The sequence below is a fragment of the Egretta garzetta genome, unplaced genomic scaffold (genome assembly GCF_000687185.1).
Source record: "Egretta garzetta isolate BGI_Z169 unplaced genomic scaffold, ASM68718v1 scaffold220, whole genome shotgun sequence".
Classification (NCBI taxonomy): domain Eukaryota; kingdom Metazoa; phylum Chordata; class Aves; order Pelecaniformes; family Ardeidae; genus Egretta; species Egretta garzetta.
Window position 1 is genome coordinate 6,657,597 of NW_009258414.1, and position 14,366 is coordinate 6,671,962.

At 36.4% G+C, this 14,366-nt stretch overlaps 1 protein-coding gene across 1 annotated transcript in view; it reads right to left on the minus strand.

The window, feature by feature from the left end:
• The window catches only part of LOC104130068 (connector enhancer of kinase suppressor of ras 2), a 205,563-nt gene that overhangs the window by 24,612 nt on the left and 166,585 nt on the right, over positions 1-14,366 (minus strand). Inside the window, exons 16-17 of the mRNA XM_035898667.1 lie at positions 4,466-4,514; positions 809-857 (exon numbers count right to left, since the gene is read on the minus strand). Coding sequence (XP_035754560.1) covers positions 809-857; positions 4,466-4,514 — 98 coding nt within the window. The remainder of the gene's footprint in view (positions 1-808; positions 858-4,465; positions 4,515-14,366) is intronic.

A 14,366-nucleotide genomic window follows, 5' to 3' on the forward strand; every position in this document is an offset into this window, starting at 1 on the left:
CCTGTTTAAAGGCACAGCACCAGGAAAAGGGTTTGCGTTTTTTTTCTGGTCATTGTCATTTCAATACATCCTAATTGAAAGGCTTAACATTTTAGTGTGCCTTGTAAATATCTGTAAGAACAGGGTTTTTTCTTAATTATGGTATCATTTTTCCTGAAAAAGACTCTATAGGAAATTTCCTTAAAATATTTCTGTGAAAAATCAAGTCTATATAGCTACAAGAATTATATTGGTCCTACAGGTGTGAAACAGTGAAGAAATTTAGATAACATCAAAACACCATCCTTTGTTCCGCAGCATTCCACAACCAAGTTCTTAACATTTTGCTCTTTTTAGAATAAGATACTGTGCTGTGTCCTGGTCAGGTTTAAAAGTATTAAAAACTTATAGTACAACAAAAGGAAAATTTTCATAGAAAGGAGATTAGACCAACAAACAGAACAGAGCGAGCTCACTGGCCATACACTTTCATACAAATTTATTATGCTGTAACTATTTTTCATATGTTCATTGTTTTAACAGTCTCAAATAGGTCATGAATAGATAGAGAAACAGAGGAGAAGGAATGGCAAAATACACAGATACTACTTTTCTTCTACTTAAGTCAGAGGAAATTTTGCCACCAAGTGTAGCAATATTATACCTTATAACACATTTATTTGGTATTTTAATATTGTGATTTACTTTGGTGTTTACTATCAAATTTAGAAATATTTGAATTAAGTTGAACTTTGCCATTTGATCCAGATCAGTTATTGTCAGAGAAGTCTAATTTTCTAGTTTCAGAACGTTAACTTAAATAAGTTACCTTTTGACCATTTTCTGCTTTTTACCCTGAGGGAAGCGTAATGGAATGACTGCAAGGGAAAAAAACAAATATGAAAAACCAGTGCAGTTACTAGCAATAATATGAAACTATCACCTCCACTGTTATCTTAGGGTTAGTTATCATAGGATCAGTTATCATAGGATCTCATTTTTGTCATTTTTCCTCTTACTACTGTTATAAGCATCATAAAGATAACAACACAGTGCTAAATCTTCAAATTAAAATCCCTTTTTTTCCAGTTATTTATTACCATTGCAATCAAATCATTAAGGATTCTTTGCATCAATGGTTATGTAATATTTTGAAAACTAAGGATATAAATTCATATAAATGACCTAATAAAATGAATGATACTTGAAGTGTGTTATAAGTATACATGAGGTAGTTACACAAATATTCATTCAAAAAGATATATCCACCACAAACATTATACAGTTAATGTGCAAAGTCACGTGTTCAATCACATGCTGAAGTCACATTCTTTAACCGTTTCCAACCTTAAGGTACAATTAAGTTTGTTAGGTTGGTAGGTTGACAGAACAACTCTTAGGAGAAAAAAATTCTTTCTTCTGTGGCCACATTGTAAAATCGTTACAGATTCTTAAGAAAAACCTAAAACCACCTCATTATTTAACCCTTTTAAAAACAGGGATACAACTGAAAAGATGGTAAGGATTTACTGCAAAAATGTAAATGCTAGGGGAAAAATTACAGGTCAACACAACGCAGTAGCTGCCTGATGCAACTGATGTTGCCATTACCAGTAGAAAAACCAGCTGGCATTCACAGCGTGATAAGCCAACAGATCCAGGCAAAGGGTAGCACAGGAAGGGCCATCTTTTTAATTTTCTTGATTTTTCCTGTGTGACAGATAACACTCAGCAGAGGGCCTAGAAGAAGGGCACCTTAGTTACTGGCAGGGATATCTCCTAGTGGTTTGAGTACAGATAATTATCTTCTCCCACAGATCATCTGACTGCTTATCCTACCTTACGGCAGCTCCTCACCGGGTGGTCAAAAAGCAAACATATGCTACGAAAGTCCTTATTAACAACTGTGGTACAACATATTAAATACATGTTTAAATGTCACAATATTAAAATTTAAAATAATTGAGGATTATAATTAGAATTAAAAAATATTTAAATTAATATTTAGGGTAATGAAGGACTACAGCTTAAGCACTGTAGAAAAGCAACAGCGGAAAACAAGACTCCAGCTATTGGAGAACCAAAGGAGGGGGGAGTTGGCTTGCACATGCACAGACCTATTTGTAACCTTTCTGCAATGGAGCCAGTTTACAGCGTTGAACAGCATGAACATTTTCTAGTGACTTGCAGAAATCAGCAATTCTTGACTCCCAAGAGAGCTGGTTCAGAGAACACCAGCTTTCTGTGTTCTGTTTATCTCAGATGGTTCGCCCAGTCAGCCACAGCATATGAATGCTTCACAAAAATACTGTAATTTTGACAAGTGACAAGCTCTGTAAGTGTATATATGCGTTGTATCACCATAAGACAGTACATATTCTCCATTTACTTGATAGCTGCAAATTTATCTCTTTGTTTTGAGCGCTAGAGAAGACAAAGATTAATGCTTGCTCCTGTGCTAGAGGGAAACAGTAAAAAACAGTCGGAAAATGAAAAAGCAAAAGTAAGTCTGTGAGATAGTATTAAAGATGTACAGCAACATTTTAATTGATGTATTGCATCTGCACAGCAGCAGTACTGGTCAGTCATATTGTGCCAACTGGAGTTCTGTGGTGACTGTGACTGAAACAATCTGTTCAGTGTTCCTCTTTCTGTATAAAATTGCATTAGGAGAGAGCAGGTATCTGTTTCTCAAAAAGAGATCACCAAATCTGTCCACAGTTTAGGCTAAAAAATATAGTGATGAAATAAAACCCTGTAATTAAATTACAGTTTTCATATGTGATTAAATTTAAAGAACTGCAAGAAAAATGCAAAAACTGGAGGTTATATGCATTAGGATACTCACCAGAAACTGGTATGCATCCTTCGATATAAAAGTTTTTAAAATAATGAAAGTATAAGCACAACAAATCAAGGAGAGCTGAAAATATTAGCTCTTCTAAAAACAAAAGTTAATTAGTCTTACTATGTTCTGTTTATGCACACATACAATGTATTCAAAGTATGAAAACTAGAGAAAGTGAAAGGTTTGCAATACCTTGGGAATCAGTAGTTAATTAGCACTGCTAACTTACAGAATTCAAGCTTCATATTCTGAGAGATAAAGACACTACTATATAATTAACTTTGTGGTAATGTTGTAAGAAAACAGTCAGAACTTGCAACTTCAAAATGACTCAGAGTTGCTATGGGAAAAAACACATGATATGAGAACATACTGTGGTTGTTAGCATTTCAGGTCTCATCTCAAAACCACAACACAAAGTAGAATGTCAAACAAAATGCACGCCCTCCCACCTCAACCCAACAAGAAGCAGACCCTGGAAAAAAAGAAAAAAAGAAAAAAAAAAAAAAAAAGATATAGACTGGTGTCTGTGCTACATGAAGCTAAATTAATGAGACCTCAAAATAATCACAGTGTAGTAGGAGGAGTATCACCAAATGAAAAGTTATGCTATGTTTAAAAAAATGCCCTGGAGACTAGAGATTCGGTTACCTGTCAGGCTGATGGGAACCAAGCCTATTACTGCAAACCAGGTTGCATGCGTATCTGCTATTTTGAGCCTTAGGAATTTTTAATGAAAACCGTTAACAAGTTCCAAACACAGCTGTTGGTGCATTCACTAGCAAAAGACACAAATCAGAGGGCACATAGTGCTGATTTCCTCAGGTTGTGTGTATCAGATTACTTGCAATAGCAGGGTCCCTGCGAACAGCCCCAGGTCCAAGGGTTTTCCAGTGGAGGCAGCAGGCAAGGTAGGGATTGGGAGATATAGCACATCAATAAACACAACTGCAGGTTTTCACAAACTGCAGAAAACTTAGTCATGCATCTTCTCCTATTGCCACTGGTCTTTAGCCTCACTTTGTAAATATTTGGGAGGCAGAACGACATCTGGCAAGTTTCAAAAGTTATTTAGCACCTACGTAGTGAAAAAAGTGCTAAATTGGGATGAAGAAACAGACATCCTATAAATGAAGGTTCTGTTGTTTGTCTGTATGAAATATTTGAAAAATGCTAAATAATAAAATAACGTCTCGATATTTTCCACTGAAGACCTTCAAAACTGGTACCACAAAAATCTTTGAAAATCTTAACCCCATATCTCCCTATCATAGCATTCATACAATTTAAGAATTTTTAAAATTTTCTTTACCTTCAGGGCAACTTTCCCTTCAGAGGCCCCTTCCAACCTAGACATTTTCTATGATTCTCTTCTCAAAAGTAGCACATACCTTAGAACACATACTAAGGTTCCTACTAATCTTAACTACAAGTATTGCACACACTTGGACCTGCTGCAGTTGCAGTAGCCAATTCTCTGAATACGGAAATCATTCCTAGCTTTTTATTTTCGTTTGTTTCATAATACGGACAAATTTCAAGGTTTGTGATATCTTAAGTATCTTTTAAAAATATGACAATGAATTGAACTGTTGGGGATTTTTTGGTTTTATTTAAAGCATATTTGTAAATCATTACCTTCCTCATGGATGTGCTTCCTTGACGGTCAGTGGCAGAACTTGCATATCTAGGACAGAGAGGAAGAAAGACGTTAAATAACTACAGAAAAAAAACCCCAAACTAAGTAGTGCATATGCACATACACTCTGTGCGCTTCCAAATGTATGCTTACAGATGTAATCATGTATCAAAGGTATTTAAAATACAGCACTTAAAATGGGGCGCCCTTTGGAAATTCAGCCTTTGTTTTCAATGAACAGTGCTAATGTTATTAAGAAACACAAAAGCATTCTTAATACTCTGACTGAAGAACACCTAAATCATCTGAGAATATCTGGTTCCGATTCAATCGCTGGCCTAAAAATACTGAACCCTGATCAGCAGCTAAGAGCAGCAACCAACACAATTCTTCTCTCCTAGGGAATAGAGTCTTAGGACATTTAAATCGCTCATTCTTTGTTGCTGGGCTAACCCTTATTTGCGCATTTCTTTCAGCATCAACATTTGACATAGGTATAGTGGATTCCTGCTACCTGCTGTCCAGGCTAAAATGGGAAAGAATTAGTGTTTTTAAACATGAAAAAGGCAGAAATAAAAACAAATCATTTAGCGATTTTAAGAGTAAATTCACATGTAATTTCAGAATCAAATCCAGGATAACCCAAATTGCTTAGTAAGTGTCTTCCTTTGAGTTACTTTTCAGGTATCTTAACTTCAGCAATACGTAAGCATGTGTATAAACACTCAGACATTAATAAAGATGTAACTATCAGGCCAAACTTGACCTGACTATCAGCTATGTTTGCTAGGTACAGAGACAAAGTCTAATATCTTCTTTTGTTCTTTTCTTTCCCCACCACCTCCTCTTTCATATTCCGGAAGCACTTAAAAACAGGAAATTCATAACACCACAGCTATCTAGCAGTTAATTAGAAAATTTAGATCATCAGAAAAACATAGTATTTTTGCAGTCCTGATCTCCCAACAGTATCTTCTTGGCTGGCAAAAAAGGAATGCAACGGTTACGTTTGCTATTGGAAGGAGGTGTGGTGACCATTTTCCGTGGGCCCAGAAATCCTCATGTAAAGAACAGAAACTCTTAGCAACAAAACACCAAGGAAACAGCCTGATCTAGTTAGCGGTGTCCCTGCTCCTGCGGGGGCGTTGGACTAGATGACCTCTAGGGGTCCCTTCCAACCCAAAACATTCTATGATTCTATGAAACTTTCCCAAACTAACTTTGATGTGGGCTCCAACTACTGCTACAGTTTAGCTGTCATGCTTTTTAACATCAAGATCCCTGTATTAAAGAAACAGGCATACTGCTCAATTTGCAGAAAGGCTATGGCAGGGTGCAGTTTGAAGTTCTAAATCCCTGGAGAAGGTCCAGGCAAAGTTTCACTTTTCTGAAGATGTGGGATTAGTGTCCTGGCACATTGGCACTGCAAAATATTTTAGGTTAGAAAGGGAAAAGCCCGAGAGAGTCCCAATTCAGTATGCCTGTTTGTGAATTTTTCACTTATTAAGGGGACATTTTCTGCATAGCTTTCTCATATAAATACTACGTATACAATAATTTGTCTCTACATAGTGAGTAGCAGTTGTATTCCTAAATCCTTTTGAAACACTACAATGGTGAAGGCTGTTAGGTAGGTACAGACATAGCAGTGGTCCTCCAAAATTTTTAATAGCATACAGTTCTGATTCCTTAGCATCAAAGAGGATAGAGGGAAACAGAAGAAACTCAGCTGTCTCTCAAGGCAACCGAGGGCAATGCTGTGGAGGTTTATGAACTCAGGAGTGTTCTGAAGAGAGCAAATAGGGAATATATACTCAATGTCTCCTTGAGTAAAGGGGCTATATAAGCTATATAAAATTAGCAATTAGCCACTTTTGTTTTGAACCTTCATTCATTAACTCACACAATTAAAATCTTTGGTATTCACAGCATCCTGCAGCAGAGTTCTGTACCATTTTGCTACAGGATGCTATGGGTACCAAAAATTTACCCAGACTTTGAAATGCAGAAATACTCTCTCTGGTATATCTGAGTATCCTCCTGGAATTCTCTAAAGGCCAGAGAACAAAGCAGGGAAGCATCATCAGAGGCCTTTCCTAATACAAAGAGTATTGGCCATTGATAGAAACAGGACATTGAATCAGGGCCAACTGTGTCTGATCTAGCACAGAAATTCTTAGACACACAACTTCCCCTCATGTTTTCAAAAGTAAGGAAAAGGAGAAGTGGGAAAACCTTGAAAATGTGGATGTTTTTCCATATGTCACATAAATAGAATTTATTTCCCAAGAATGGGAAAGGATTGAGGGGAAAAATTAAAAAGGAATAAAAGGATCGTGGACATTTTTAACATATTCCTAAATTCTGCAGGTCATAATAATCATATCTGTCTTACGTCAGCAAGACAGGAAGTGGCATTTTCTCATTTGCTGATTTCCATTGCTACGAGAAATCAATTTTAGCAGTAGAAACAACTACTGCATTGTCAGTTAAAAGCACCTATTAGACCTGAGTCAAAGGAACTTTCCAGACTGCACTGAAAAGATGGGGTGCATAACATGAAAATTAAAATCATAAAAGTTAATAGGCAAGACTTTGAAGTTCTGAGCTGTCTGTAGATTACAAGGATGGAAAGAAACAAGGATTGAAAACAAAGAAAGTTCAACTTCCAACATTTGGTAAAGGAATGGACAGACGCCCAAACTGCTGCAAGGCAGATTTTGTCATTAATGCTCCATTGCTGTCTGCCCATGAGAATGCCATAAGTGCACTTCTGTCCTGCTGGGCATTTCCCCCGATTTCGGGTCTGTTTCTTTAATCATGGCTTTGACCCATCTGGAAAGTATCGGTTCCAATGCTCCCGTTCTTTCTCTCAGCCAATATACATGATGAAGAATACATCTGTGTTTTTATCTGAAAAGTCCTTAGTCAAGTTGTATTTGCTTCCATGCAAACACAATAATGTGTCCCCTTACAGTAATCACAGACTCTTACTAGCAAAAATGTTGTAAAGTTACAGAAGCAGCCTGCAATCAGGCTTTTGAAATCTCATGGAAGTTCAGGAATAGGTGTTCTAATGTACAATGAGCTTAATTTTTTTTATTTAGGAACTGTTTTCAACAGTCTGCAGGTTTGGGTTTTTTTCTTTTTTTTTTCTTTTTTTTTTTTTTTTTTTTTTTTTAAAGATTTTATATCTATCAAATACTCCTCCCCGAATCATCTAATTATTCCTCAAAAATTCAGATCTACAGATCACGGAAGAAAAAATACCGATCTTTTCTTCTCTTTAGACAAGTAAATTATCTGTGTGAAAGTGACAGAACCAATTAATTTAGACATGGAGGAACCCTAGTATGTTGTCTCTTCTGGTTGAAATACTCTGGATCATATTTGGTTGAGTTATTCTTCACCTTTCTTTTTAGGAACACAGTTGGTTACAGAAGTGGAAGGCAAAAGAATGAAGGGGGGTGGGGAAAAGGCATGAGCGGCGATACGGTTATAATGGCCTGGACTGATATTTCTCAAATCAAGTAAAACAGTTGATCCTCTACTAAATGCTTGTTCTCTTGTTCTTGTAAAACCCTGGTTTTGAAACAAACTGCAGAATCTAGAAAAAGGAGGACCCATGACTTATGAGTAACTTCTACCAATTTAAGAGAACAATAACAAATCAATTTTTCCAGGATGTTTGCAGAAACCTTCATTGCATAATACGATTTTTAAAGACAAAATACTACGCAAATAACTGCCAGTTTAAATGAAATTTAATTTTGTAATAAAGCTCATTCTAAAATATTTATTCTATCATACAATTTTCCTCAAATGGATTTCTGAGGTATTCCTATTTGGCAGAAATATAAAGGGCTTTAGCCATGTCTGTTATGAGTTTTGATATGCTCTGCCTTGCTGCGTGTCATATGTCTATGCATAAAGAGGTTGCCTCCCTCCTTATCTGTTCTTCAGAACTTTGACTAAATTATACCTTGTAACCAAAACGAAACAAATATAAAAAGGGAGAGAAATACAGGTACTAAGAAGCAAGCACAGATCAGGATTAAATACAGTCTATCTCTGATCTCAGTACTAGATGCACACTGACTCAGTGTTCAACCAGAAGGATGACGTTGAAGATAGAGCTCAAGCAGAAAGGTTAACAAGAATGAGCTAAAAAGAGATGGAAATGACTTTGACTTAGGTGGAAGCAAAACACAGAGAATATAAAGGACTTGAGTAGGTGTGGTAACTTCCAACTCGCATCTTCAAGGACATGCAAATGAAATGCAAGTCTAGTGATAACATTTGTAATCAGGATTTAAAATGAGGAACAGTGTTGCATGATTAGAAAACAGCAGTAATGAATCTCTAGAAAACAAATTAGAATGGAAAAAACCTAGAAGTATGGGGCATAGCAGAAGTACTATATTCCAGTTTGATGTATTTGATAAAAGCCGTAACCAGTCAGAATGTAAAGACATACCTGGTAAAAGATTTCTAATGAATGCTGAGAATTGCCACCTACCAAACACTGACTATGCGAAATCAACAGTGTAGCTGCATACATTTCTGCACTTTTGCTGTCAGAGCAGTTAAATCCATTTAAGAGCATCAACAGAATTCTGAGTATCCTGCATTTTCTGTTCATACAAAAATTCCTCTTAGAGCAAACAGAAGTGACTTGTTATTTCTTCGTGAAACAAGTATCGCTTAACAAGTGCAGCTGTGAATACCACCTCCACGTTGACACTGACTCCTCGTTTCCTTCTGAGGAAAATGTTTTCATTTTCTACCACAGAAAGGTAACAACACGTCTAATTGTTCCATAAACTCTAGTAAGGAATAGTGGTTTAGCTTGTAAAATTTCTAGAGTATCTACTGAAAACAAGGACTGATTTTAACCAGCTGCGTACAAATTAAGCATCCCTTGATCACATAAGCAATGCTTGGGAAGAAGATCGAATAAAATGGCTCTTACACATTATCAGTGCTTTTAATTATAACATCCCAATTCTCTTTCTATTACCTTCAGGGTCCTTAAATCCATCACTAAATGAAAGTTATAGCTGTGTCAGAACAAACTGATGTATCTTATTAGATTGCTATCATCCTGGCTTCTCCCCAGGTGACAGGATACAGATAATAAATCCTATTGAATGAATACAGTCTAGAAACAAGAATAATTCCTTTGAGTGTTTCTCACCTTTCACCTCATCTCTGGTATCTGTAATAGTCACAATCTACATTGTTGATGTTTTTAAGCTCTTACTCTGGCAGTAATGAATAGGTTTATAAACTAGAAGTAATATAAAATCATTATAGTTATAACAAACTAATATGCTACAAAACTATAACAAAACATATGCTAATATGTATTTACCATTGATTAAATGATAATATCCAATATTAATAATTTCTTTGATTTGTATTTGTTTATTTGACCAGAGCAATCCAAACTTATCTTTTGACAATTCCAATCTGCAATAATTTTTTAATCTATAAAATTTTCCGGTAGGTAAAAAAAGACAGCTATTTGCCAGAATTCACTCCTGGAACAGAGATAACTGGGTATAAATTACTGGGCAGCATATTTCATGTTCTGTCATGGTACAACATGCTCTGAGCATTCTGACTGGCGACCTATGTGGAATTCCAAGTTGATGTAGTCCATAAACAGACTATTCTGAGAGTTTTCCTTGCTAGCCCTCTGTAGGATGGCTCCTGTTTCATAAGGTTCCATAAATGTACGATCTCAAGTACACAGCACAGATGATCAAGAAATAATTTCAAAGCTGTTAAACATGATGGACAACAGTGAAGCCTGCATTCAAAAATATACTGCTAGTCCCTGCTGCCACTTGGATACTTAGAAGCGTATGGTGATTCAAGGCACAGAGAGCTTGAGTAGCAACTCCACCCATCCACAGCAGCTAAGAACAACTAGAAGATGGCATCTATCATCCTGCTCTTTCTTACTTGGCAGATACTTGGGAGATGTAAATTTCCAGATGCAAGGGGCATGCAAAGTGCTCTTCAACCTTCATATCTCACATTCTGAATTACTTCAAGTGCAATCTCGTTGCAGCTCAGGGTCAAGGCCACCATAATTAACTTCAGCAAGAAAAGAATTGGCATGTTAGGAAATATATTTGTGCAGAAAAATATTGTAGGTACAATGTGAAATTTCCTTATGGCTGGTTCACAAGAACATATGTGTAGCAATTTGGATTTATCTATCTGGTCATAGGAATGCAATTATAACCACCTTGCCTGGATTAATGACTTATAATTAGGTTATTAGAACCACCATAGCTTATGTAACCTATTCCTGTCACAACAAGTAAATTCTTACTGCAAATTAATTACTGAGTATTTTGCAGTGAGATTTGAAATCCCTTCTCAGTTCCATGCTGGCTCAGCTACTGGCTGAGAACTATGCTACAGGCTATTGATACTTCAAGTATCAGCCAGCTAGCTCAGCTGCATTGGTACTGTTCGGCAGTCACTGCAATCCAGGTGTAAGTGCAAAGTTGACAAAACAATGTCAAGACTAAAAGTTATTTTCAAAATATTTATCTCTTCTAACCTCTCCAGCATTAAACACAACTCAAAGAAAAAATAATTTCCAAAGCATGACACTGTGAACACGATTAAAACAATTTTTAAGCATTAATATTTACAAAGACAAAATGTGTTATGAGAAAGAACCCAAGCAGCATTTTCACATGGAAACTAAGTGCAAATCATCATAAAAACTGTTTATTCAACTAGCCGTTGTGCAGGCCCTTGCAGGCCTGTGTGGTTGGCTAAGCAGAGTGAGATCTTCAAACCCAAGGTCTCCGTAGCTATGTCATGGTTACATTATGCACGTATGCCTAGAATCCATAGATGTCAAGGTTTCCTATTACTAGAAAAAGATTTCTCCTAGAGGAAAATGAAGATCAAAGAGCACAACAAATCCTGCTAAGCATATAGTCAGATGTTTGCTTGCAGAAAAGCTGCAGCAGGGACTACAAGTGAGATGCCTGTTACCCCTTTCTCATTGTGAAACAATAACAAGCAGGGTAAATTGCTTCTGGTAAAAAGGAAAACAAATTGGCTGCTTCTTCTTCAAGAAACATTTAATTTAGCTTACCTTCCTAAAACCTCAGACCACTCACACATTTAGTGATTTCACTGCCAATTACAGAGTGTAATTTCCTAAATCATGACACCTGCTCAGAAGTGAAGAGTCACAACTTGCCTGTGGCTGGGATTTTCTAGCCACAAGACTGCTTAAAGGTAGAGCTCAGATTTTCTGCATTGGTCAGATAGGGCAGAGGTTAATGTGTGGATGGACAGTACCTTATAATGAGGGGTGTGGGTGCTCAGCATGGATGGTGAAAGTCTAGCCCTGTGCATAGTGCTGGGGCAAATACGTGATATAGATGTGCCAAAAGAGTTTGGAAGAAACCAGAGTTGTAATGCAGAAATACCTAGCTTCTATTCTGCTCAAGGCTAAAAAAAACCCCCAAAACCCAAGGCTGCTAGACATGCTTTTTGTTCCGCTCATTTGAAGAGTTTTAAAAGCTAGATATTCATAGTAACTTTCTGGAGTCTCAAATTTCTCACATAGCTGCTAGTGTTTTCGGTATATATTCCCTACAGCATGCGGTACATTCTACTATGTACAAGAAGCATCTTTCTTCTGCTTTTTGGCTTTTTTTTTTTTTTTTTTTTAATGAAAAGGATGCAATCGTATCACAGAAGCTGCATAGGCAACTGTACAGTTAATGAACATAATGCTATTTCATCTAAATATGTGAATCTACCCAGTTTGTCTTCAAATCCCTCAAACCTAACTATATGCAATAAAAATCTTCAACCAGTGCCTGTCTCAGCTGATTTTAAGCTGAAGTAGTTTTATTTTGTTTTAAGCTGTTTAAACCACTTAAAAGAAGATTATTAGGAGCAAGAACATACTGTTCTTCCTCTTTTAAAATATTTTTCAACATATTGAAAAGATATAAAATGGTCCTGTTTTGGACCTGAAATGTAAAATGTGTGGGAGAAGGATTAGGAAAGGGAGAGTCATTCTGTAAAAGAATGTAAAAGAACAGCCTTTTGCTTGAATAGAAAAGAATAGCCTTTTGCTATAAAAGTTTGCCAAAATTTCGTCAAGTCATATGTCCCTGGAAAATATCTCTTGGCAGATGTCTGCTAGACACTTGTGTCCTGTCCACCAAGGCTGTTCCATCTGGACGATAATGTCCCTGCCAAACTGAGCATGTGCAATCCACCCAGAATAATCAGGCATGCTTTGATCTCGGAAGAACAAAATTCCTTTGCAACTCTTCCTTGCAACTGCAAGAAACTATGGGTGTGGAGAAGGAAGAAAAAAAAGGGGTGAGAAGTATGACTTTTATTTTGAGAGGGGTCTGTGATTTCTTTCTGTTGCAGAAAGTCAGGTAGGAAGGACCTGAGGGAGGGAGCAGCCATACTGGAATGAAGGAGGGTGAGAAAAGGGAGTGACAAAAAAAAAATACCCCAAAAGGAGAAACAAGCATGAGAGAAGAACAGGACTACAGCACCTGGCGTGGCAGAGCGGGGAGACTAAAGGAAAGCAGCAAATACATAAGGCTGACAGAAAACAGTAAGTTCTGAAAACTCCAATATCAGAGGTAAGGGTAAAAGGGGAAATCTGATTGCAACTTAAAAAGAGACAGAATGACACACTTTTTCCCCTGCGTATAACCCCCGCCTTATACAAGATGGATGCTGCTTTGGCTCTGAATTGGGACTAAATACTAAGTGGGACTATACTTAATTTACTGTAAAAATAAAAATCTATATTTAGCTGAGGTAATGAATTAAGGGGTAATGGACTACTACAACGGCGGCAACAGAGAAGCAAGACTGTCTTTTATATGATGAAGTAGAACTTTACCTTAGAAAAAGTCTTTCAAACTCCATCTTTACCTCACTGTCATCTGCGATAGCAGTGCTACTCAATTTAGTTGAATGCCATTTTAAACATGCACGGCACCCTACAGCTGAGGAAACATCAGCAAATTCTTACTATTACAACTGCCTCTGAAATGAACTACCATGTTTAATACACATAAAAAGAGGTAAAAATGCTGACAATCCTGAAAAATCCGACACGAGGTGACTTGTGTTTGATGATCAACAGGCAATGTTGTTGCACCTCAGACTTCTAGCTGTAATTTACACCATTGGAGAAAATAATCGATTGTAAATCCTTTAGATTAGTGAAAGCACTCTAAATGTAATTCATTATTTTACATTCAGTGTATGGTTTAGCTTCTTAAGTAGGTTTAGGCCATATGCAGGAAGAAAAGATGTAAAAAGAAAAATTATCCATACGAACAGATTCCAATCAAGCTTAATTATGACCTTTCTGTGATAGCCAAGTATCTATTATTTCAAACTTATTATTTTAATATGACTTATTGGATGCAGTAGAATATAAACATACTTCATCAGATAAACTGTAAAGGAAACAAAGACAAAAATCACTATTTTATTCATTAGAATTAGTTGATTAAATTCAATTGTAAGGGACAAACTGAAATCTCCATTGTTAGTATTTATCAAATATGAGCCACAAATATAAACAGTAACTTTTCTGCAGACTGAATTAGCATTTAGATGTTTGTTGAAAAATTCTGCCTGTTATTTCCAAAAGTCACTCTAGATGTGAATTATGCTTTTCATCCTCAGAGTGATTCTGAAATACTAAATTTTGAAAGTAAAAAAAGATGGGGGAAACATCTGCTACTTTGTAGTAGTATAATTTCCCTCCCTACTAATCTTTAGTAATCTTGTATCTGAAGTATTTTTTCAACCTTTAAATTGTATATTTATATTTGATGTAGTTAGCAAACGGAAGTTATGACATTTACT